The following is a 26,696-nucleotide window of genomic DNA, read 5'->3' on the forward strand; positions in this document are numbered from 1 at the left end:
CCATAGGAAACTTGTTGCTGAGATTCCTGGGGTAGGCAACTGAAGACTCAGCAGCAAGCTAGATATTCCTAGGATTCAGATGGGAATCTTAGATACCTGTGACTCTATAATACCTGTGGTGAATGATCATTCCTGACCACCTGAAAAAAAATACACATCTGGAAACAGTGTCTGCCTGAGTGCATGCCCTTAGTGGAGGAGAAAATGTGTGCACCCAGGTTGGATGCTGATTCATACTCTGTTGCTTACCTACATTATGAAGCACGTTCCGACACAAGGGTATCTGGTATAGTTGCCATGTACACGTGATTGTATAAGAAGTGCACATTTCTGGAGAATGTAACTGCAATGTGTATCTATACAGTGATACAAGAATGGGAGCTACATCAGACACAAAAAACTTGTAACTAGATGTAGAAATGATTTATGTTTGTTAATTCAAATCCACGTTTCCATCCCTATATTTGCATGTATTCAGCACCCATTTTTCACATGCAAATGTATCTGTCTGGGGGAAATATAATGCATTTTTCACAGAGTCCCTGTATCTCTATAAGGTTTTAAGCCATTGATTTAAAGTAAGCAAGAGACTAATAGAAAAAAAGGCAGAAGAAACTACGGAGCGGAGCCAGGGCATAACAAGTAGCATTTTCGAACTAGTTCATAATCTGGCATTTCAAAGGAAGTGCCCACTCAGCAAAAAGATTCCACCGCTTCCCTTGTAACCTCTCTTGGTCATTATCACAGCTGATGCTGAAGTTAGAGTTAGATAAATAATTTCAAAAGAAAGCACAGTTGGAACAATTTTTTTTTAAAAAAATACAGATAATGGACCAATTCTATATGCTGTATATTTGGAAGTAAATCCAGATCAGTTCATGGGAATATAAGTATGGGTTTACAACTGCAGCTTTAGATTGCATAACTATGAGATAAGCTTGCCTGAATAAAACTAGGTATCTGAGCACATTGAAATACAATGCAAAATCCAAAAACAAGGGTGGGAGACATCTTCGTTAGACTGCTAGAATCTCAAGCTGGCCTTTGAAGCCAACAGGACTCTTCATTGGGGCTAAGCATTGCTAAAGTGTGTGGGGGGTGGGGGATGGCAAGGACATGGAAAAGTCCCCAAAAATAATCTTGCCAAGATGTTGAGGCCAGACTATCTTCTTTAAAGTAAATTCCAACATGGAGTCTGCAGCCTTTTAGAATCAGCTTGCATGCTCACCTGGTAAAATAATATATCAATATATATGTTTCTTTTATGTATTATTCTGTGCAGCCACATTTTAAGATGATGTTTCTACAGGTCACATGTCTAGATGCACTGCTTCATTTAGGATAATGCAGAATGTTTCTTAGAACAGGCTACAACTTCAGACATTTCATCTGTGTCGGCACACATTTATGCTGCATTGCACAGAATAGCATTAATGCCCAAACGGATGCTACTTGATCCAGCCCAGCACTGTAATCAGCAACATAACATCATTCTTCCTCTTTAAAAAGAATGGTCATCTGTCTATCTAATAGCACACTTTAGGTTCACAATACTGTGTATGTGGTTACTGTAGGTTAAATACCGCATGGCTGGTGACCTGGCAAAGACTGACTGCCACGTTGATGAGAAAGCAAGAGACATTGAACATGCAAAGAAGGTTTCTCAGGAAGTTAGCAAGGTAAGACTCTTTGTGGAATGGGGTTGATGGTAGGAAGAGTTGTGCATGATGACATAAAGGCACATGCAATTCATGCGCCTGGTCCTCATGGCACTTAGGACTATTTGAGGTGAGTTTGGTATTTTTAAAACATTCTGAACCATACCATCCCTTCTTGAAAAAAATCTACCATGATGTGCTTAATGTTTTATTATTCATCACCAAAACGTCCAGGATAAAGAAGTACCAGTGAATGTGACTCTGATTAGTCCCTTTAAATGTTTACTGTTCCTTGGCCTGGCTGGTCTACAGTACTTCTTCTATTAGCTTACAAAGATGCTTAATCACATAGACTTCATATGAGGTAAACATCAACATGATACAGAAACTTTAAGAAAAGATGTGAAGATTCCCTGATTAGTAGGTCTTATTTCACCAAAATCTGGGAGACATTTTGCTATAAAACTGCTCTGTGATGAATACTTCTGTGTGGACAAAGTGAGGTGTTCCTCTAGGCCTGAGTAACCCGTATGCTGGTTTGTCCCTCGGTAGGTTTTATACAAGCAGAACTGGGAAGAGAATAAGGAAAAATACCTGCTCCCCCCTGATGCTCCCGAGCTTGTGCAGGCAATTAAAAACACAGCTTTGTTCAGCAAGGTAAGGTCATCTTCTGAATTTTTCTCTTCCGTTTGGTGTCTGTTTTATACACACGCCACCTTTTGATTGAAAAGAAAAAATCTTTTTCCTTCAGAAACAATATACTGAGGACTGGGAATCGGACAAGGCACTGTTCTATCCTTATGACGACAGCCCAGAATTAAGAAGAGTCGCACAGGCCCAAAAGGCCCTCAGTGATGTAAGTATCAAAGCCCTGGTAGAGGAGTGGGTCTGGTTTTGATGTTCTTCAGGAGGCATTTCTTTCTTTCTTTGCTTGCTTTACTCAGATCAATTATTACTGACGTGCTTCAGAGGATGGAATATTAGGGCAAGCATGAGCCTTCTTGGTTGTTGGGTTGTGTTATTTTCTTTTCCCTCACTCAACTGTAAGGATACCTGTTGGCTGTCCTTCGTGCACTTGCAGACTACAGTCCTAGGCAGGTTATACATATACATACATACATACATACATACATACATACATACATACATACATACATACATACATACATACATACATACATACATACATACATACATACATACATACATACATACATACATACATACATACATACTTTATTATTACAGCATCCAGCCATACAGAAAACAAAATGAAATGCAGATCTTCAAGTACTGACATATACTGCAAAAAGCCAAATCAAATAAACAAAAGCAATAAAACTACAAGTATAACAATAAAAGACCAATGTCTAAGGGTTTGGCTATCTATTCTAGCTACTATGTCATGCCGCCCAAAATTTCGCTACCAGTTCTGTAGTAATCCGATTTTAATCAATTAACAATTGGTTACAGTAGTCTGAGTCTGATTGGATTGTCATGTCTTTTAAGAGAGGCGTAATATATTTTCCTCGAATCTTGTTATGCCTGTTACATCTGAGCATCATATAGTTCAACAGATTCTATCTCACCAGATCCACAAGGGCAGAGCCTCTGTTCCCTCGGGATCTTCTTAAATCTAGGCAGGTTATAAATGAAACTCTACCGATATCATAGAATTTAGATCTGAACTTGCTTCCTAACATAGCCACGCCAACCCCCTAATTAATGCTCAGTGCTTGGAAAAGTTCCTTTTTTTAGACCAGAACCTCCAAAATTTTCCAGTCATCATGGACACTGGCTGTGTTGTATCTTAGATTTTTGTAGCTGTAGTCCCCCCAAAACAAACTTTTCTAAATTCTGCTAATGGCAGTGGCTGCCGTCTTCTGAATTGCTTAGTTTGTAAAAGAAGAGTCAGCCTGAAAATAGGGCCTTCTAGCCTGAAAGCTCTGCCATCAAAATACAGAAGATTTACTCCAGTCTACTGAGTATGAATCCTGTCTGGTCAACTGTGAGGAGAGGAGAGGACAAAATTGTGGGCAAAGATGTGGGCCTCCCACAATCCCCAGTGTGTCTCCAGCACTCCCACCTCCTGTACTCCAAACTTCTCTATTTTTTTTTTTCAAATGAAAGAAGGCTTTGCATATCCTCCTGTGCTGTGAGGGCATTTTCCACACAATTTCCTTCCTTCCTCTCTCTCTCTCTCTCTCTCTCTCTCTCTCTCTCTCTCTCTCTCTCTCTCTCTCTCTGTGTGTTCCAAAATGGGAAATAGATTTTGAAAAAAGCCTTCCAAAGCCTGAAATAGGCCCCCAACTGTTGAATTAATTGCCTTCAGCACCCAGTAAAGAACTTTCTTTTTTATACTGCAAAATATAGTCATACGAGGAGATGTTGCATGTTCTGTAGACCTCTCGGTGCTGTACATCCCTGCATTAGAAAGGGTTCTTTCTTATGCCTTCATTTTAAAATGGAATCAGAAAGATTCAGGATACTGAGTTCTGGCCCTTATTGCCTCAAAACGTCAAAAAAGAATGCAGGTAAAAATCGCTGCCTCCATGCCCAAGGAACGGCGCAGAATTCTGAAGCAGCTGAACTAATTACATCAAGGTTATATTGTTACTGTAGAAGCTGATCTTGCAGTGAAAGAAGGCAAGATTACATGTTCTTCGTATTTAAACGAGCCATGCTTCCCTCTCCTCTGTATTTCAGATTGTCTACAAAAAAGGGCATAATGAACGCAAGGCCAAATACACTCCTTTAGCAGACCCACCTGATGTGGAACTCGCCAAGAAAGTAACCAGGCAGCTCAGTGACGTGAGTAATAATGCTTAGATAAACACATCCTTTAAGAACTAGGAACAGCAGAGCAAGCCACAATTCTCAATCATGCAGAAAAAAAGGGTGGGGAAAATATGAGGAGGGCTCAAAGGAGAATTTATGTTTGCCAAAAGTCTTTCATTCCAAATAGCCTTGGGCATAGGAGGAAAGCATTAATGAAAGCAACTTGTTACTTTTCATTAACCCTTTGTCCAGTAATCAGGGCTATTATGAAAGGTTAGGAAAAAAATCACATATAATCTACCCTCAATGAATTTGTTCTTGTAGTGATGCATCAACTTTTTGGGCCTTCAAGTGTAAGTACATTACACTACAATTGTAGCAATGAGGGATATCTTAATTCATTTGGGCAAATCCTGTTGGTGCAATTTTGCTGGTATAAACCAGATTGGTGTGCCAGAAATAATTAAATAATCAAATTAAATTAAATTGAGGCTTCCTATCCCCCTGTTTCAGCTTCTGAGGCATCCTTAAGACACTTTTTTGCCCGGGGAAGCCTTTGGGAGCCCCATTCATGCCAAAACCTTTTGTTAAAAAAAGAAGAACTGCAGCTTCTAGAAACCCCTGGGAGTGGCAGTTCTTCTTTTAACCAAGGTGCAATTCATCCTATGATCTTTTTCACCGCAGAACACACACTTCCTATTTTGCTTCTTGAGAGAGATGCAGCTTTAGCCCTACAGAGACATTAAAATGGAACTACCACACTCTTATTTTTAACAGCCAATTTTAACATTAGATTCAAATAGCAGATAACTGACTAAGCAGATTTGATCCACCATGAGAATCTGATGGAATGTTTTCTATTTCCAAGCTTTATTTCCCCTCTCTAATTCCAAGTCAGAGGATTGCTGAAGCTGGAAACAATAAAAAACCTTTATTCCAACATTCAAAGAAATCAAAGGGGAAAATTGTAAAGAACAATACAATTCTTTGATAGATGCTCTGACAAAACAATGTATCACAGGGGTAGATTTGGTCCTTTCCCTTTAATTAAATTTCTTTCTTTCTTTCTTTCTTTCTTTCTTTCTTTCTTTCTTTCTTTCTTTCTTTCTTTCTTTCTTTCTTTCTTTCTTTCACAGCTGAAATATCATGAAGATTATAACAAGAAGAAAGGCAAATGGAGCCAAACCCCATGCTATGATGTTGCAGTTGCCAAAATGAACACTGACAACTTGAGCATGGTAAAGATAAGAAAAAGATTTCAAGCTCAGCCAGTGGCGCCCAACCTCGTGCTTTGACTCTTGTGCCCTCCCACCTGTCATTTTCCCTGTGCCATTTTCATTTCCAGCAAAATTCCAACTTAGATCCACACTTTACTGAACAATTGTTGTGTATTCTGTCACTCACAGAGAAGGTACCAGGAAGACTGGGAGAACACGAAAGACCAAATCTACTTCATGGAGACGGAGACGCCAGAATATGAGGTTAAGAAACGTGCTGGAGCTGTTGCTAGTAAGGTATGTTAACATTTCTGTCTATTAGCTTAGCCCCAGGCAGGAAAGCTACGGTTACATCTGCTGCTTGAATCATGTTGTGTTATGTGTCTCCTGTTAGATACTTCTAGGGAGCATTTCATCCATTGCCAACAAGATTGGTCCAGCATTTTTGACACTTTTGAGGGGACAGGCTGAAATAGGATGAAGGAATTACAGAGGGAATGAAGTAGCATTTCTCACTCTCACTGATTTCTCAGTTATGGCTAGTATTCTTTAAAGAGATGGAAAAGATTATTGGACAATCTGTCCATTTCCCACCTTTCCACTGGACTTTTACCCTCCCCCTCCCTTTTTTGTATAATAGTTGTTTAAGCAAAAACAGGTAATATTTTCCTGGTTTTAAGGTCCTGTCCAGAAAGTAGGTAAGTAAGTAAGTAAGTAAGTAAGTAAGTAAGTAAGTAAGTAAGTAAGTAAGTAAGTAAGTGAGTGAGTGAGTGAGTGAGTGAGTGAGTGAGTGAGTGAGTGAGTGAGTGAGTGAGTGAGTGAGTGAGTGAGTGTGTCTGTCTGTCTGTCTGTCTGTCTGTCTGTCTGTCTGTCTGTCTGTCTGTCTGTCTGTCTGTATGTATGTATGTATGTATGTATGTATGTATGTATGTATGTATGTATGTATGTATGTATGTATGTATTTAACTCCTATGCATCTCCCTATCTGGTAACATATTATTTGGATATCTATTATACATTTTTAAGCAGAAATGCTCCTAAAACATCTTATTTCATTTTGATGTATTTTACATGGCCTTGCTGTATTTCATGTTTATTACTAATAAAATACATTACTTTTTAATTCTGCATCTGTGTAACTTAGCACAAGCAAATGCATGCCAATTGCCCCCCCCAACTTTGTCCTTGTTTTATTATACATTTCTTCCCTTCTCATATTGTATAAGTGGCCAGCCTAGTCAGAGAAAACTATGGGACTATGTTGTTTATTTCCATGGAGAGAGGCCTGCAAAGCCAGGTTATCATTCTGTTCCTAGTGCGATCGGTGATCTCTGTATCATGCTGACCCAGGTGACTGCCTAACTTTAGGAGTCTGGACAGGACCCTTTTTTGAATTACAATGTCCAGCATTTTCAAGGCAACATGCCCTTGGCCCTACCCTGCAGCCCCTGACCACCTCCGTCAATGCTTTGGAGGACTCCTCAGACTTGCAGAGCAGCTTCTCAAGAGCCATAGGCAAAAAAAGAAAGAGGCAAAAATTGTCCCCTACTTCTGCTGTGACAAGCATTCTGTGAGCACAGCTCTGCTTACAAGATGTCTGGATCTACCTTAGGCTGTGGTCAAACTTGCAAAATGTTTCTGAGTTACTCCTCATGAATTCCAACTCTTTTTTTGGGTTCAGATGATGCATGGCCATTGCCAATTCTTTTGTTCTCCCTCTATACGATCTCCCCTTCAAATCCAGCCTGCTGGAAGGCTACTGCTATTTTTGTTCCATGTCACATTACACATTACCACCTGCATTCCATGGAGTGTGTACTCCTAAATTGATTTATTTCCTATACCATCTGGTGTGCAGGTCCATGTCTCCCAACAGCTACAATCCAACTTCTTCTTTTTTTAAGAAAACAATTTCCAAACCAGAATGTCCGTGCATTGGTATGCTTCTGTCAAATATGGCTTGACGTACTTGAGGATTATAAAGGGAAAAGTTGAAGGGGGTCAAAGGGGAAAGCTAAAGGAGGAAGTTGAGGGCTATCCAAGAAATAGAGGGAACAGGTATAATAATAGGACACACACACACACCCAAGTCATCCAGGAATGGCTGAAAGGAAGCATATGGAGCATCAGTCCCCTACTGCAATGGTTCCCAAACTTTTTCCACTTGCAACTCCACTGAGCAGCAGCAGAGCAGGGGAGGGGCCAAGGTGGAATAGGAAGCAAAGAAGCTGTGAGAGCAGCAGCAGCAGCAACAACGCTGCCACCAGCTTAGCGAAAAAAACAAAGAAAAGCTTCAGTGTTCCTCCAGGGGCAACCAAGGGTGTTTTGCCAACACAGTAATACAAGGTTTTTTTTCTTTAAAAAAAAAAGAGGTGAAAGAGAAGCAGAGAAATGCAAAAAGAAAGGAAGGAGATATGTCCCACTTGAGGGTTGTAGACAAACGAACCTCTTCTAATTTACCCTTAAAAAGCTGGAATGGTTAAAAACATATGAACCATTATTACAAGATATATGCTACATGACCACGATGCAGGAAGAAGAAGACATGAGAGAGAAAAAAGGGCGGGCATTTTGGTAGTGTGACTTCAGCCTTACTCAGCATTCGGTCTTTACTTACCTTTTGGGGCCACAGCACATTATCATCTTTCTCCGATTCAGCACAAGGGATAAAAAGCTTGAAGCATTCTTCATTTCCCTAAATGAGAACCACATTGTTCTTAGCATTTGCAAGTCTGAGACATTCTATTGATTTTTGAAAGCAGCTGTTTCTCGCATGCAAAAATGGCCAAGAGCCAGCCCAAAATGGATCAGAATGATTCAGCTGAAAAATGTTTCAATTGTTCTCATAATTAAAGAGATCAAATCTCCTCCATGTCTCATATGTGGTTTAATTAAAATCGTATGTACATGCTGCTGCCAGTCTTCTTCTTCTTCTTCTTCTTCTTCTTCTTCTTCTTCTTCTTCTTCTTCTTCTTCTTCTTAATATAATGTAAGTGCCTATAGAACCACCTTACTAGTGCAAGATGCTCAAGGAGCACATATTTGGAAACGTGATTGAAGTTGACCCTTCTTTCATTTCTTTAGGTGAAATACAAAGAAGCTTATGAAAAATCCAAAGCAAATACAGATTATAATGTGCTTCCAGCAACAGAGAATCCAGTGCTCAAGCATCTGAAACACGTTGGGAACATTGTAAATGATGTAAGTATGCTACATTTCCCCAGGGATGGTTTTAACTAAAGTTGTATCAATAGTTCATAGACATCCATTTTTTTAGAACAAAAGAAAATTCTAATACATTAATAGGTTGCATTCACAGAAGTATAGTCTCCAAATCTCACAAGGTACTAGTTCCCCTCTCTTTAGCACTGATTGGGCCACACCTTGAGTATTGTGTCCAGTTCTCAACACCGCACTTCAAGAAGGATGCTGAGAAATTGGAACAAGTTCCAAAGAGGGTGATAAGGATGATCAGGGTGCTGGAAAACAAGCCTTATGAGGAAAAACTGAAAGAATTGGGCATCTTTAGCCTTGAGAAAAGAAGACTGAGGGGAGATATGATACCACTTTTCAAATACTCGAAAGGCTCTCATGCAGAGGAAGGGCAAGATCTTCTTCTTGTTCATCCCAGAGCCCAGGACATGCAGCAATGGGCTCAAATTATAGGAAGCCAGATTTCGGTTGAATATCAGGAAAAACTTCCTGACTGTTAGAACAGTATGACAATGGAGCCAATGACCTCAAGAGATGGTGAGTGCTCCAACACTGGAGGCATTCAAGAGAAATTTAGACAACCACCTGGCAGATATCATTTGATTTGTATTCCTGCCTTGAGCAGGGGGTTGGACTTGATGGCCTTCAAGGATCCTTCCAAGTTCTTTCTTTCTTTCTTTCTTTCTTTCTTTCTTTCTTTCTTTCTTTCTTTCTTTCTTTCTTTATTTATTTATTTATTTATTTATTTATTTATTTGCTAGATTTCTACCCCGCCCCCCCCCAGACAGCGTCTAATTGGGGCGGCTTACAGATATAATAAAATATAATAAAAACATCATAAACATTAAACAATTAAATCAATAATATGGTGTGTTCAAGATGGGGAATGATTAAAAAAAAGGAGATAGAATTCAAGAATTGACAGAAGGGAAGGCCTGCCTAAAGAGCCAAGTCTTTAACTGGCTCTTAAAAACACCCAGCGAGGCTGCCAGGTGGATCTCTGTTGGAAGGCTGTTCCATAGTCGAGGGGCCACTGCCGAGAAGGCCCAGTTTCTTGTTCTTTCTTTCTGGGCCCTCTTGGCATTAGGCCCCTCAACCGTCCCTCCTGGCTGTGCTGAGTAATTCGGGTAGATCTAGGTGGGAGAAGGTGATCTGCCAAATATAGAGGTCCCAAACCATTTAGGGCTTTATACGTCATCTTTAACACTTTGAAGTCAATGCGGAAATGAACGGGCAGCCAATGTAAGGCAGCCAGAGTGGGAGAGATATGCTGGTGTTTTCTCTCCCCACTGAGGAGTCTGGCCACCGCATTCTGCACCATTTGAAGCTTCCCCATCAATCTCAAAGGTAGCCCCATGTAGAGTGCATTACAGTGGTCTAATCTCGAGATTACGAGCGCATGGACAAGAATGGTGAGGGACCCCCCCATCAAGGTAGGGTCACAGCTGGGTGATCTGCCACAGATGGAAATAGGCAGAGTGGGCCACCGACGCCACCTGGGTTTCCATGATAAGTGCCGGGTCCAGATGTATCCCCAAGCGGTGGACCCCACTCCATGCGGTGAGAGTCACCCCCCAAAAGAGAGGGAATTTCCCAAACCGTCAATGGACGGGCCACTCACCCTCAAGACCTCAGTCTTGTCCGGGTTCAGCCTCAACCCATTCAGCTGCATCCATTGCAGTATGGCCTCCAAACAGCGCTGAAGGAACAGAACGACATCCACTGAAGTAGGTGAAAAGGAGATGTAGAGCTGGGTGTCATCAGCGTACTGATGGCACGAAGCCCCACACCCCCTGATGACCCCACCCAGCGGCCTCATGTAGAGTCAACCCTTGGCTTACAAACTTAATCCATTCCAGAAGGAAGTTTGTAAGTCGAAAAGTTTGTAAGTCAAATCAGCATTTCCCATAGGAATGCATTGAAAACCAATTAATCCATTCCGGCTGTTTTTGGTTCTTAGGTTGAGGGGTGGTAAAACCCCCCCCCCAGCATGGCACAGAAGCCAGCAACCATTCCTCCAGCACAAAAAGACTCTGGATCCACATTTTAAGCACAGGCACAAATATTTTAAAACAATGCAAGACTCATAAGAGCACAGAAACATAACCCCCCCCACAGCAAGGCATAGCAATCCAACAAACATTCCTCCAGCACAAAAATCCCTGCCTTCCTGAACAAACAGCACATGCACTCAAAGAATATTTTAAGCACAGGCACAGACATTTTAAAACACTGCAAGACCCCCACACCTAGCCCTACCCCTCCACCAAGCTGCAAAAAACCCTGTGCAGTACATACAGTAAAGTAAAAACATACAGTGTACTCACCCAGAACAGGCAGTTGCTCTGCTTAAAAAAAGAATGTCAAAAAGCGAAAATCAAAAATCCAAAAACCCCAAAATAGCCCAAAAAAACAAAACAAAACAAAAAACAGTCCAGGCAATACCAGGCAGTACCAGGCAGTCTGAAGACTGTCTCCCAATCCACTCTCTAAATGCTGGAAAGAGCGAGGAAGCAGACAGGCACCCTTTTCACTGGCCAACAGTTAACTGAAAGTTCAAATTTTGCACTTTCCCTGCCTTCCACGTGGTTTTTTTTTCAGTTCGTAACTCTAAGTACGTACATCAAGTCAATATTTTCCTATGAGAGCGATCCGTAAGTCAAAATGTTCATAACGCACCGTTCGTAAGTCAAGGGTTGACTGTAGATATTAAACAGCATTGTGGAGATGATTGACCCCTTCAGAGCCCCACAATTGAGGCTCCACGGGGCTGAAACACTCTCCTCAAGCTGTACTCTCTGGGGACGCTCCTCCAAGAAGGGATGGAGCCAGGCAAGCGCCAGGCCACCAATTCCCAGCTCGGAGAGCCTCCCCAGGAGGATACCGTGGTCGACGGTATCAAAGGTGGCTAAGATATTGAGGAGGACCAACAAAGACTATGATTCTATGATTCTATATGTGGATCTGCCATGAGGAGCCATTCCTTGTAATAAAAAGTTGAGCTGCAATGTTTAATCATTAGATTTGTTAGAATACTCTGTTAGAAGTCTTTTGATTGTCCAAAACAGTCCAGATATTCTTGGACTACAACTCCCAAATCCTGGTCAGTACAATTAATGGTGAAGGCTTCTGGGAGTTTTAGTCCAAGGACATCTGGGGAGCCAAATTTGGGAACCACTGGTCTAAAACTAGGCCCTGGTTAATGAGATGCTTGATGTTTAAACTTCACATTAGTTTTAATAGATGTACTTGGAAAAGTTGTGAACAGAAGTGGAATCTTAGAAGAAGAATGCCTTGAATTTTACGCAGGAAAGAAGGTCTGGGCACAGTACACGACAGTGGCCTAAAGGCCTTCACCTAGTAATGGTGGCATAGAATAAACTGTTTGAATTTTGGTTAAATATCTCAGTGAGTTAGGATATCTGATGGGAAATCTGATTCCCCACTGTGTATCCCAGAAGAAGAGCCAGCCTAGACTATTCCAGAGTGTGCACAGAAGAAAGGAATGGTAAACCACTTCTGAAAGTCACTACCTAAAAAACCCGGGAAAGAGTCACCATAAATTAGAACTGACTAGACTACATTAAATTATTGTTGTTTGTTCCAAGATAAGAAATCACTGCAGACTTTATCAGTTGCACACTCAGTTGTAGCAGTTTTGTACGCCCCGCATGGGCTTGTAGCATGGTTTTGGAGCATTGTAGAAAACGTAAAATAATGGTTAGCATAATGGTATGCCATCTCCGGTCTAGGGAGATCTAGGAAGATATTGCAGCTTCCTGTTTGGTCCTAATGCTAAGCCTGTAGCTAATACTGGATGGTAAATCTAACTGATTGATTGATAAATGAGACTTACAAAAATATTAACTTTAGAATTCCAATCCATTTATTTAAAAGTGTTCTAATTGTGGGCAATTCTAGAAAGAGAACCGTAGTATTTGCCATGGCACTTCTGTTTTATAATCTTCATTTCCCCCTCCTTGGCAGAGATTGTACAAGGAAGCGTACGAAAAGGCAAAAGGGACAAGCATTAACTACTGTGAGACTCCAAAGTATCAGATTGACAACGTCCTGAAAAGCATCAGTGAGGTCAGTTTGGTGGCAATTGGTCCTACATTGTGGTGGAGACTGAAAGTCCCCAAACTGGTACATTGGAGGAAACACATAATGGTGTTTTCTTTCTGCATAGGTGAAGTACAAAGAGCCATACAATGAAAAGATTTTGGGCCATTACATAGGCAGCTACGAGGACCCCTATCACTCCCACTACATTAAAGTGGAAGCCATGAAGAGCGATGTGAGTATTGAGTCTGCCAATGTATTGGGCTTCCCTTGTGCCGACGAGCTCGTGGTGACGATTGTTTCGTGGTTGTTGCTTTTCTAGAAAAACTACAAAGCAGACTATGAAGAAGACAAGGGGAAATGCTACTTCCCACAGACCATAACTCAAGAATATGAAGCCCTGAAGAAACTAGACCAGTGCAAAGATGTAGGTACTCGTTCCTGCGAGATGGTAGTTTTCTGTGACACTGTATGATCAAGAACTTCAAGGTGTTACCGAGTCCAAGTGCCAGCATCCTGTCAGCATAGGCATTTGCAGTTGTGCACTGACTTGTGTGACAGGGCATGCCACAGCAGAGGCCTATGCTAGGTTCTTAACTTGTTGCAATGCACCACTGAGATTTATGCAGATTGTGCCAGCAAGAGAATAGTGAAGGCTTTCTTATACTGACAAGCGGGAGATTTGGACTTCGAATGCATTAGTGGTATGAGGAATGGGGGCAGTGGCGCAGAGTGTCTCTGGTGGTTTCGCCTGTTTGCTCATCTGCCACTCAGAACTGCAGGCTCCAGAGGTTTCCCCCACTAATAAAATAAAAAATGTTGGGGCTCCCTCCAGTAATAGGCATGGGACATGCAGTTTCTCCTCTAGTCTCATAACTCCGAACGGTGGCTGGCCAACTTCATACTTTCTGTGATGACATTTTATAGGATCTATGTGACATCTAGTGGACAGGATATATTTAGCCGACATGCACTGTTTCTCAAGTAAAACCATAAATATCAGTGTAGTTCATCCTATTTAACTAGAGAGGTGGAAACACTGACCTGGGGCATTGCATGACGTGTTGTGTATGAGGCGTTTGTGTTCTGATAGGTTGACTATGATGTTGAACAGTAATGTTAAAACTTGTCTTTGGACATCTGAGGCTTTTAGCATTGTTAGGCTAGGGGCTTTATGACATAATGTTCCATGACTGTCCATAGTTCTTAGTTAAACTGCATTGTGCTGTTTGATCAAATTTATCAGGATATTTCTCTGCAACTGCCTGAATGCTTTTTATCTTGAACTCTCTGAGGGCTTTCAAGATCTGCTTAGGACAGTGTTGCAACTTGGCATAGCCAGATAAGCATTAGCTTGATTAAATAATTATCAGTTAACAATTATTTAAACTACTGTACAGAGATATCTGAACATGCTTTTAAAATTGTTTATAAAACACTTCATGTTGATATTACGATGTATTTGCAGAATATTAATGCTTACCCAAAATCTTCTGTCTCTTTTATTTTGCTTTGCTTTGCTTTTGTTCCTTTCTTTTCCATCCAGTATGTCTACAAAAAGAATCCTGATCAGATCAAATTTACACAAGTGACAGACTCACCCGTTTTGGTACAAGCACAGATTAACTCCAAGCAGCTGAGCGATGTAAGTATCCTGGCAACTGAAGACAACACAGAGCTGCCTGCTCTTAAATTTCATGGATCTCATCTCACAAAACATTTGCAGGCATGACGCTGTAGCTTCACCTTGTGACAACACCGAAAGTAATCCAGAGGGAACGCAAACAGGAGACTTCGCCCTTGTTCCATTTGAAAGGGGTGCGCGGGGGAGGGGGGGAAGCACTGCAACATTTTTGTCTACAGGCACAAATCTGTAGTAAGAAATGTGTTGAGAGTCAGGAAACACATTTCTCTGGCAAGTTTATTTCCTTGACAAGGAATACCCTTCTTTTACTTTGTGCTCATGGTGAAGATGGGTGTACTTAATCGGGAGCGGGGGGGGGGAATCCTACTCTTCATGTACTCTGTCATAATCTGTTCTGTGTTAGAATTTTGATTACTTGGAGGCTTAGCTTTAGTTTTGGGGCCAGTCTAAAATATTCTCCTGCCTGATATAGCCAACAAGATGAAGTTTTCTCCTCATTCTACATGGCGAAGCCAAACTGAGTTGAAAGTTGGAACTTCCTTCAATACTGGTGGTAGGATAGAGTTCTCCGCCATATTTGAAACATCAGGCTAGTTTAAGAAGGCCCAGGAAGGAAGACGGCACACACTACTTTGTCTTCTCATGGAGAGAAAGCGTCAGTGGGGCTCAGGCAGAACAAGTGAGGGTGAAGTGTTGCTTAAAGCAGTCATCTCTCTCTGTCTCTGTTGATAGGGCTGGGCCTAGCTAGTGCTGATCTGTGAACCTCTGGCACATATTAAGCCATGGATGCAAGATAGCAACCAACATATTCACGTTCCTTAGTTTCATATGGTTGGAGTCCACTTGTATTGTGGGGGAAGCTTGTGTATCAGTGCAACATATTGGCCAAGGCATTGTAATTTTTATTTTTTATGACTAAAATGCCATGTTGTCAACTGTATTTATTCCCCATAATGATGTGATATAATATGTATCTGAATAGACTTGGAGAAATGAGACCAACAGAATTGTTTCATATCAATAGGAGGCTACATTGACAAAAAGTGGACATGCATTTGTAGCTCAGCCAGTCCTGATTTTCACCTATTTGAAAACAGAGAGGTTTATGATATCTCTTCCTATTTTTGGTTGGAAGCACCGCTTGGTGTGAAAGTGAAAAGCCCACCTCTTGTGGCTGTATTTGCAGAAAACAAGAAGCTTCTGACAGTGTAAGATGACACTGTCTGTAGATGTCAATGGTGATATGCTTCTGACATGAATTCAAGATAATATTGCCAGATTCCTTACTACTGAGATATTTGTTTTTTCAAGTTTAAGTTTTGCTGGTTTTAATTCAGCAAAGCACATCCATGACCTCAGATCCACCTACATGACCCCAACATCCCTCTTTGGTATCCTCATCAGTTTCCCTATGTTTGCTGTTTAGTCGTTGAGTTGTGTCCGACTCTTTGTGACCCCATGGACCAGAGCACACCATGTACACACCCACAATAATGAGTTCACAATATATAGTCTAGTCACATGAATAAACATGCAGAAACAATCAAAACAAGTACATCAAAGGCACAGAAGGTGGGACGGGGATAGAAAGGGAGGAGGAGATCCCAGATTATCAGCAACTTTAATAATCCCTCACCGATCTAGGTTAATAATTGAACAGCTGCAGGACAATAGAAGGCATATTCAGATATTATTTTGGGTCAGTCTCACTCCTATTCAATTCTACTTTTCTCTCTTGCTGCCAGCTTTATGGGATCTGTCCAATGTTCGATGCATGGCATAGCAGGGGGACTTCTATGTTCAATATTTGAATTGTTATTTATTTCTGGTATAAACAACCTGTACCTGAATTTGATCTGACATCTTGCCTGGTTTCTTTATTCTGCATTTCAGCTGAACTACAAAGCCAAACATGAGAGTGAGAAGTTCAAATGTTCCATTCCACCTGATGCCCCTCTCTTCCTTCAGGCCAGAGTCAATGCCTATAATGCCAGTGATGTAAGTATGACTCTTCCATGATACATACCATGTCTCCTCAAAAAACAAGACCTAACCTGAAAATAAGCCGTAGTATGATATTTCAGGATGCTCGTAATAGAAGTCCTACTCCAAAAATAAGCCCTAGTTAATGCCCTCCACCATTGTGCAGCAACTAGAAGAAGATCACATGACTGTATTTGAATAAATGTACATTGTTGTACCTGAAAAAAAATCCCCTGAAAATAAGCCCTAATGCTTTTTTTTGGAGAAAAAATTAATATAAGACCTTGTCTTATTTTCAGGAAAACACAGTACTGTAGTACTTTCACAGGCAGAAAGACACAGAACAAAACTGGGCTACAAATTGTAGTTGAGGCAGTTATTACTCTGAAATCACAAAATTGGTATCTCAGCCATTTTTTCATTGATTGCAATGGGATTTAGGCAGAAAGCCTAAAGGAAGATGAGGGAGGAAGATGAGTTAAGGGGTCAGAGACCAAAAACCCAGATGAAGGAAGATTCTGGTGGTGAGCTTGGAAATGCTATTCAAAAGAAGATTGGTGGAGAAGTCATACTTAAGAATGTGCTTCAAGATGAGACTTCCACGATGCCATTGCTCTGCCTTATTCAGAATCCTCCATTTGTAACCCACCTATATTTTCCCTCAGCAGCTTCTGTCTTTTGTCTTAGCATAGAAAACCCACCAAAAAGGGAAAGACAGAACAGTTGCCCAATCTCTTTTGGCTTGTAGCACTAAATGTTGTCCATCTGCAATTAGTCAGGACTTGGAGGGAAAGTTGAGATAATAAAGAAATAGAGTGGAGAAGTGCTCTCAAAGTAAGTCTAATGGCAAGTTTGGACAGAAATTTGTCCTGCTGTTTGGTGTGCTGTGGGGGTGGTTTTGTCCACTCTTTTTTTCTAGTGACCACACAGTGTAATTTTTAGAGTGGATTAATTTGCCTCCAGAATGCCCCTACCAACACCTTTTTGAGCCTTTCTCAGGGACTTCTGCCTTTTTTTGGTGTGGGTAGGTGAGCTCTCATTTAGTCCATTCCCAGCACATGTAATCTCTGGAAATGGAATAAAATCAATCCTTGCAGCTGTCAAAGCTGCCAAGGCTCCTTCTGGCTTGAATTTCCAGTGTCATGAAGAAGCTTAATAAACAAGTCATTTCATGGTATGAGCAAATTATTATTATTTTTGTTTCTGCTAGATCATCACTGATGCATTGAATCATTTAGATTAAATTAAAAAAATTCCTTTGTGTGTAGTGCCAATTGTGTACAAAGGAAAGAAAATATATATTTAAAATTTAATCTAAGTGATTAAGCACATCAGCAATGATCTAGCAGACATCATCATCATCATCATTTCACTTCCCCTGCACCTTCTCAGAGGAGCAAGGAAAATGTTCAATTTGCCAATATCCTGAAGCAGCTGGTTTATTAAGCCTCTTCATTATACCAGAAATAGGGTCACTAAAGGTTGGTATGCCATTTGGACACCAGTATCTCACCAAATGGCACATCACTCCTCCTCCCAACCTTGTGTTGTGTGTGTTTAGTCGTTTAGTCGTGTCCGACTCTTCGTGACCCCATGGACCAGAGCACGCCAGGCCCTCCTGTCTTCTACTGCCTCCCGGAGTTGTGTCAGGTTCATGTTGGTTGCTTCGCAGACACTGTCCAGCCATCTCATCCTCGGTCGTCCCCTTCTCCTCTTGCCGTCACACTTTCCTAACATCAAGGTCTTTTCCAAGGAGTCTTCTCTTCTCATGAGATGGCCAAAGTACTGGAGCCTCAGCTTCAGGATCTGTCCTTCCAGTGAGCATTCAGGGTTGATTTCCTTTAGAACTGATTGGTTTGTTCTCCTTGCAGTCCAGGGGATTCTCAAGAGCCTCCTCCAGCACCACAATTCAAAGGCATCAATTCTTCGGCGGTCTGCTTTCTTTATGGTCCAGCTCTCACTTCCATACATCACAACAGGAAAAACCATAGCTTTGACTATTCGGACTTTTGTTGGCAAGGTGATGTCTCTGCTTTTCAAGATGCTGTCAAGATTTGTCATCGCTTTCCTCCCAAGAAGAAGGCGCCTTTTAATTTCAGGGCTGCTGTCTCCATCTGCAGTGATCATGGAGCCCAGGAAGATAAAATTTGACACTGCCTCCATATCTTCCCCTTCTATTTCCCAGGAGGTGATGGGGCCAGTGGCCATGATCTTAGTTTTTTTGATGTTGAGTTTCAGACCGTTTTTTGCACTCTCCTCTTTCACTCTCATTACAAGGTTCTTTAATTCCTCCTCAGTTTCTGCCATCAGAGTGGTATCATCTGCATATCGGAGGTTGTTGATATTTCTTCCGGCAATCTTAATTCCGGCTTGGGCTTCTTCCAGTCCAGCCTTCCGCATGATGTATTCTGCATATAAGTTAAATAAGCTGGGGGACAATATACAGCCTTGTCGTACTCCTTTCCCAATTTTGAACCACTCAGTTGTTCCATGACCAGTTCTGACTGTTGCTTCCTGTCCCACATATAGGTTTCTCAGGAGACAGATAAAGTGGTCAGGCACTCCCATTTCTTTAAGAACTTGCCATAGTTTGCTGTGGTCCACACAGTCAAAGGCTTTCGCATAGTCAATGAAGCAGAAGTAGATATTTTTCTGGAACTCTCTGGCTTTCTCCATAATCCAGCGCAAGTTAGCAATTTGGTCTCGAGTTCCTCTGCCTCTTCGGAATCCAGCTTGTACTTCTGGGAGTTCTCGGTCCACATACTGCTGAAGCCTACCTTGGAGGATTTTGAGCATAACCTTGCTAGCGTGCGAAATGAGTGCAATTGTACGGTAGTTGGAGCATTCTTTGGCACTGCCTTTCTTTGGGATTGGGATGTAGACTGATCTTTTCCAATCCTCTGGCCACTGTTGAGTTTTCCAAACTTGCTGGCATATTGAATGTAGCACCTTAACAGCATCATCTTTCAAGATTTTAAATAGTTCAACTGGAATGCCATCAACTCCACTGGCCTTGTTGTTAGCCAGGCTTTCTAAGGCCCACTTGATTTCGCTCTCCAGGATGTCTGGCTCAAGGTCAGCAACTACATTGTCTGGGTTGTCCGGGATATCCAAATCTTTCTGATATAATTCCTCTGTGTATTCTTGCCACCTTGTCTTGACGTCTTCTGCTTCTGTTAGGTCCTTCCCATTTTTGTCTTTTATCATGTTCATCTTTGCGCAAAATGTTCCTCTAATATGTCCAATTTTCCTGAACAGATCTCTGGTCTTTCCTTTTCTGTTATCTTCCTCTATTTCTTTGCATTGTTCATTTAAGAAGGCCCTCTTGTCTCTCCTTGCTGTTCTTTGGAAGTCTGCGTTCAAGTTTCTGTAACTTTCCCTATCTCCCTTGCATTTTGCTTCCCTTCTCCTCTCTGCTATTTCTAAGGCCTCGTTGGACAGCCACTTTGCTTTCTTGCATTTCCTTTTCTTTGGGATGGTTTTCGTTGCTGCCTCCTGGACAATGTTACGAGCCTCTATCCAAAGTTCTTCAGGCACTCTGTCCACCAAATCTAGTTCCTTAAATCTGTTCTTTACTTCCACTGTGTATTCATAAGGGATTTGGTTTAGATTATACCTGAGTGGCCCAGTGGTTTTTCCTAATCTCTTCAGTCTAAGCTTGAATTTTGCTATGAGAAGCTGATGATCAGAGCCGCAGTCAGCTCCAGGTCTTGTTTTTGCTGACTGTATAGAGCTTCTCCATCTTTGGCTGCAGAGAATATAATCAATCTGATTTCGATATTGCCCATCTGGTGATTTCCATGTGTAGAGTCGCCTCTTGTGTTGCTGGAAAAGAGTGTTTGTGATGACCAGCTTATTCTCTTGGCAAAACTCTATTAGCCTTTGTCCTGCTTCGTTCTGAACTCCAAGGCCAAACTTCCCTGTTGTTCCTTTTATCTCTTGGCTCCCTACTTTAGCATTCCAGTCCCCTAGAATGAGAAGAACATCTGTCTTTGGTGTCAGTTCTAGAAGGTGTTGTAAATCTTCATAGAATTGTTCAATTTCAGTCTCCTCAGCAATGCTGGTTGGTGCATAAACTTGGATTATTGTGATGTTGAATGGTCTGCCTTGGATTCGTATTGACATCATTCTATCATTTTTGAGATTGTATCCCATTACAGCTTTTCCCACTCTTTTGTTGACTATGAGGGCTACTCCATTCCTTCTACGGGATTCTTGCCCACAATAGTAGATATGATAATCATCTGAGCTGAATTCGCCCATTCCTGTCCATTTTAGTTCACTGATGCCCAGGATGTCGATGTTTATTCTTGCCATCTCCTGTTTGACCACCTCCAGCTTCCCAACGTTCATAGATCTTACATTCCAGGTTCCTATGCAGCATTCTTCTTTGCAGCATTGGATTTTCCTTTCACTTCCAGGCACGTCCACAGCTGAGCGTCCTTTCGGCTTTGGCCCAACCACTTCATTAGCTCTGGAGCTACTTGTACTTGTCCTCCACTCTTCCTCAGTAGCATGTTGGACGCCTTCCGACCTGAGGGGCCCATCTTCCAGCATCATATCTTTTAGCCTTTTGTTTCTGATCATGGGGCGTTCTTGGCAAAGATACTGGAGTGGCTTGCCATTTCCTACTCCAGGTGGATTGCGTTTAGTCGGAACTCTCCACTATGTCCTGTCCGTCTTGGGTGTCCCTGCACGGCATAGCCCATAGCTTCTCTGAGTTACTCAAGCCCCTTCGCCACGACAAGGCAGCAATCCATGAAGGAGCTCCCAACCTTAAGTGACCCTATTTAGACCACACCAACTCACACCAAAAGGCCCGGTGTGGTTGTATTCTTTAATGGTTCAGATGGAAACAAGGTTGTGGTGCTGGTGTTGGTAGGGGTTGAGGACTGGAAAAAATTGAATGATTGGTGCAAGAGGGAATAGATACAAGGGACAATGTGAGGCCAGATCTTGAAAGAGAGAGTGTGATGCATTAAACAAGAACAAGAATGGGTATAAATGAGTAAGGAACCAGAGGAGATACACACCAGTGGCTTAACAAATGTTCTTTGCTTAAATGAAGCTGCTAATAAGAGTTATTCCTGCCAGAATATATGATCCATTAAAACCAGTGGAAGATGGTATCATTTATACCATCCATATGAGGGAATTTATGCAGGCACAAACTCAGAATTCCCCTTTTCTCTTTGGTAATACAAGTTAGTAAGAGGTTTATACTTTCACCTTTGCCCATTCTCATACTACCTCATAGGTATAATATTTCTCTATATACATATTTGCACATCATTATGTAATTTTACATATGTAATATGTAATGGATGCCACATACACATATTTTTTCTTCCCTGTGTGTCAGAATTGGTATAAATACGACTGGGAGCGGCTGAAGGCTAAGCAAGTTGAGATCAAGATGGATGCCATTCCAATCATCGCTGCAAAAGCCAATAGAAAGATCGCCAGTGACGTAAGTGTTGCAAAGAAATAAAGGTGGTCTTTAAAAATTACTTTTGGATTTGCATGGGGAATGCACGGAAGGCAGAAGAATGTTGTGTATCAAATCATGAATTATTGCTGGCTATTATTATATATTAAAATGTTAATAAATACCTTTTAAAAATGGAATGAAAATGCAAGGAATAAACCATCTTCTCCCCCACACAGGTGGAATATAAGAAAGCATACGAGCAGAGCAAAGGGAAGCTAATTGGAGCTCTGAGCATTCAGGATGATCCCAGGCTGTTACTTTCCCAGAAGGTGTCCAAGCTGCAGAGCGATGTGAGTGCCAAGAAAGTGTACACTGTACATAGCATTTCTTTATGGGATGTTGAGAGTATGCTGAATTCAACATGGATGTTCATGTATTTAGACAATTTTTAGCTTTGCATATCCTTCACAGTATGAAAACCACTTTTTAGAAGAAAGGCATGTTATATATCTCATGAGCAAACAAATTTGGGAAAAAGAACTGTGACTATTTAATAGAATGACAGCTTCTCAATATTTAAAAAAAAATATCAGACTGCAGTTCTGTATCCTGGTTTAACTCATGACAATGATAATAATGAACACATGTAAAACATTTCAGATAATAATAATTAACACATGTAAAACATTGCAGCAAAAAGAAGGACTATTTTTACTAATATTTCTCACCCCCTGCCAGAGTATCTAAAAGGCTCTGATTACCAGAAAAGTATCTCCTCCTGTACCTTAGTTATTGTTCTGATTGTGGATAAGAACAATGTAGATTTGACTCTAGCATCTAAAGTGCAGCTTAAAGTTTCTACCTGCAGCTAGCACAGGCTTTCTAAATGGAATGATGACATTTCTTGTGATCCTCCTGTATTATGACTTTCCTACTTTTTCTCTTGGCAGAGATTGTACAAGGAAGCGTATGAAAAGTCAAAAGGGACAAGCATTAATTACTGTGAGACTCCAAAATATCAGATTGACAACGTCCTGAAAAGCATCAGTGAGGTCAGTTTGGTGGCAATTGGTCCTACATTGTGGTGGAGACTGAAAGTCCCCAAACTGGTACATTGGAGGAAACACATAATGGTGTTTTATTTCTGCATAGGTGAAGTACAAAGCGCCATACAATGAAAAGATTTTGGGCCATTACATAGGCAGCTACGAGGACCCCTATCACTCCCACTGCATTAAAGTGGAAGCCATGAAGAGCGATGTGAGTATTGAGTCTGCCAATGTATTGGGCTTCCCTTGTGCCGATGAGCTCGTGGTGACGATTGTTTCGTGGTTGTTGCTTTTCTAGAAAAACTACAAAGCAGACTATGAAGAAGACAAGGGGAAATGCTACTTCCCACAGACCATAACTCAAGAATATGAAGCCCTGAAGAAACTAGACCAGTGCAAAGATGTAGGTACTCATTTCTGTGAAATCTTATGCAATTGGATTTAGAAGGAATTAAAGGATAAGGTGACACTGGTTTAACCCTTCCTGTTGAGAAAATGTCTGTTAACTGAAGGGGCAAGTTCCTCCTCAGCCACATGAAGAGCCTCAGGATCTGCCTTGCAGTGTTGGAGGCCTCTGTAGAGCAACCTTAAGGGGTCTAAGGTGGGACCTCATGTAGATGAGAAGCCCAACCTCTTGGGTACAAGTCAAACTTGGTGTTTTCTTCTCCAATTCCTGATATATTTTCTAAAATCCAGAAGATATAATCGGTCTCCTATATCCTCTGCATCTAAACATCTTTGGTCTACCCAAGGGTTGTTTGGGTTCATGGGTGATTTTTTAAATCTTCTGTCCCTTGATGTCTATATCATATAATATGTATACTCTCTGCAGTCCCAGTGTACGAAATCACGCACAATCAACCACACAACCTCTAGTGTGGATGTCTGTACATAGTTACACAAACCTTACATGATCACTATTAGGATCCTGACCAGTGTTTTGTGAGAGGGCTTTTCCTTTTAACGGTAAGACTTCTCTTTCCCCTCTGTACCCCTACAATCGTGCTGCACCATGTTCAATTCCACACACGGTAGGGGTTCCTTAATCTTTTGGAATGGATTTGGAACCTATTTGGTCTGGGGTGCTGTTCTGCCAGCAGGTGACTTTCTGCTGATGAATGGACACTATGGGCTGCAATTCTTAATGCTAATCCAAAACCACTTGAAATCATTGGAGTCCTGCCTCTACTGAAATTCTGCTAAATAAATATATCAGCACCTACGCGCAGTTGTGTTTTGAACCAGAGGCAAAATACAGAGTGACAGCATTCCCCCCCTTAAAATGAAAAGCATCCTTAAGATACAGACAGTTTCAGTAGCAGGGGAGGGGGGGACTGGGAAGAAGCATGCCCAATGGTGTGGCATGATACAAATTTAGGTTTAAGATGACTTAAAACCATCAGTATTCTTTATATACGTGTTCATATATATATGAACTGAGCCTCGTGGCGCAGTGGTTAAAACGCTGTACTGCAGCTAAAACTGTGCTCACGACCTGGGGTTCAAATCCCAGGTAGCCGGCTCAAGGTTGACTCAGCCTTCCATCCTTCCGAGGTCGGTAAAATGTGTACCCAGCTTGCTGGGGGGGGCAATGTGTAGCCTGTATAATTAAAAAAAAATTGTAAAACCGCCTGGAGAGTGCTTGTAGCGCTATGGGGTGGTATATAAGTCCAATAAATAAATAAATAAATACATTTGGAGCACATATAGCTTCAGGATTCATCACCTTGACAGGTGACGAGTGATAGGCTTCTTGTGACATCTGGTGGACAGAATGCACCAGATGTCTTGTGACATCTGGTGGACAGACAGGTTTCTTGTGACATCTGGTGGACAGAATGCATTTGGCATGAGTATGGTTTCTCAGGCAAATCATACAGACCAACACTCTTTAGGATGAACTGTGCAAATAAGGGCCTTGACATCTGTGCCTCTATGGGGCAAGTGCAACCTTATTACAGTACCACCCATAATTCATCACAATTTGTAATACATTCCTGCCTATCTTTGACCCATTGAATTCTTCCTATTGTTGATTGTCAGGCTGTTGGCAGCAGGCTTTAACACCTTTAAACAAGAGTAACTATATTTAACTATAACTATATTTATAAATGTAGCCATATTTATGCTGAATAAAAACATCTGGATTTTGTTTATAAAAAATATTTATGCTGATATTGAAATGTTGTTGTTATGGACTGTTAAGTCACTTCCAACGTATGATGATCTTATGAATGTGTGATCTCCAAAATGTCCTCTGCTCAACAGGACAGGACGATATTGAATTCCATATCATAATAATGATGTCTGCTTAAAATCAAGTATCAATTCATTGTAAAAAAAAAAAACACCTTCCCTTCTCATTTTAGTATGCCTACAGAAAGCATCCTGATCAGATCAAATTTACACAAGTGACAGACTCACCCGTTTTGGTACAAGCACAGATTAACTCCAAGCAGCTGAGCGATGTAAGTATCCTGGCAACCGAGGACAACACAAAGCAGCCCGCTCTTAAGTTTCATGGATCTCATCTCGCAAACCATTTCCTGCCATGACGCTGTAGCTTTACCTTGTGACAACACCGAAAGTCATCTAGAACAGGGGAGATTTAACACCTGTTTGCTTTTCAAAGACAATGGGCCAGGACACTAGTGGTTGGGGCCTGTTGTAGCTGGAGAGACGTACAATACAGCAGAAATGGGTGGAACTGCTTCTGACAGGTAGAGCTGGGCAAGCAAACATTCACACATTCACATAGATGAGGAGGGGAACACTGGTAGGGTGCTTCCTGCCACTGATAAGGAGACAGGCGGACACAGGCTGGCCAGAAGAAACCTGGACATGAAGTGGGACAGTGCCCTACTGTCCCCGTAGATGCCCATCCACACATGCAGGAAGTAGTAGTTGCTCAGTGGCAGAACTCAACCTTTACCAGCAGTTATATTTCCCCCACCTGGAATATCTGTCTCTTACTGCTCCTGACGGCATCAGCTGAGCTGTTCTATTAATAAGCTTCCTGACACGGGCTGAACAATAGACATACCATTGATAAATATCATTACTAACAGTGGGTTGGATCTTATTCCACTGGACGAGTGTGTCTATGACTGTAGTTCCACTCAGAATAGTCCTGCTGGTGGAAGATGGAGGCAACCAACTTTGGCTGATTCCTTGCATTTTTCAGCCGTCCTTACATCACCTCCTACATTTTTCCAGAGGCCTAGGAATGTTGTGTATGTGGGGAATGTAGGAAATGGGAGAGATAAAAGAGGAAATAATGATTGCTTCCTTCTCTTTCCAATCAATGGAAAGCTTTGATGGATCAAATGCCTTCTATTTACAGGCAAACGCCATTGCATGCATTTTAACACAAGCTCTTCAAGTTGTCACCTTATGCCATGATTTCTCCATTTTGTCTTTCAGCTGAACTACAAAGCCAAACATGAGAGTGAGAAATTCAAATGTTCCATTCCACCAGATGCCCCGCTCTTCCTCCAGTCCAGAGTCAATGCATACAACCTCAGTGATGTAAGTGTGGGCCACTGGCTCTATAGCAAAAGATAATGAGGGACAAAATTTGGTCGCAAACTGCCTTTGAGCCTCACTTAGGCTGTGACTACATGGTCAAATACCTAGGGATTGTTCCACTTATAAAATGGA

At 41.5% G+C, this 26,696-nt stretch overlaps 1 protein-coding gene across 19 annotated transcripts in view; it reads left to right on the forward strand.

The window, feature by feature from the left end:
* Window positions 1–26,696, forward strand: part of NEB (nebulin) — a 208,696-nt gene that overhangs the window by 14,184 nt on the left and 167,816 nt on the right. For all 19 annotated transcript variants that reach the window (XM_078376624.1, XM_078376634.1, XM_078376635.1 and 16 more), the window contains 19 exons: window positions 1,575–1,679; window positions 2,211–2,315; window positions 2,410–2,514; window positions 4,365–4,469; window positions 5,573–5,674; window positions 5,843–5,950; window positions 8,738–8,854; window positions 12,854–12,955; window positions 13,056–13,163; window positions 13,251–13,355; window positions 14,475–14,573; window positions 16,467–16,571; window positions 21,919–22,026; window positions 22,224–22,337; window positions 22,938–23,039; window positions 23,140–23,247; window positions 23,335–23,439; window positions 25,406–25,504; window positions 26,460–26,564. In XM_078376624.1, coding sequence (XP_078232750.1) covers window positions 1,575–1,679; window positions 2,211–2,315; window positions 2,410–2,514; window positions 4,365–4,469; window positions 5,573–5,674; window positions 5,843–5,950; window positions 8,738–8,854; window positions 12,854–12,955; window positions 13,056–13,163; window positions 13,251–13,355; window positions 14,475–14,573; window positions 16,467–16,571; window positions 21,919–22,026; window positions 22,224–22,337; window positions 22,938–23,039; window positions 23,140–23,247; window positions 23,335–23,439; window positions 25,406–25,504; window positions 26,460–26,564 — 2,007 coding nt within the window. The remainder of the gene's footprint in view (window positions 1–1,574; window positions 1,680–2,210; window positions 2,316–2,409; window positions 2,515–4,364; window positions 4,470–5,572; window positions 5,675–5,842; window positions 5,951–8,737; window positions 8,855–12,853; window positions 12,956–13,055; window positions 13,164–13,250; window positions 13,356–14,474; window positions 14,574–16,466; window positions 16,572–21,918; window positions 22,027–22,223; window positions 22,338–22,937; window positions 23,040–23,139; window positions 23,248–23,334; window positions 23,440–25,405; window positions 25,505–26,459; window positions 26,565–26,696) is intronic.

This window comes from Pogona vitticeps, chromosome 1 (assembly GCF_051106095.1).
Source record: "Pogona vitticeps strain Pit_001003342236 chromosome 1, PviZW2.1, whole genome shotgun sequence".
In the NCBI taxonomy this organism is placed as follows: Eukaryota; Metazoa; Chordata; class Lepidosauria; order Squamata; family Agamidae; genus Pogona; species Pogona vitticeps.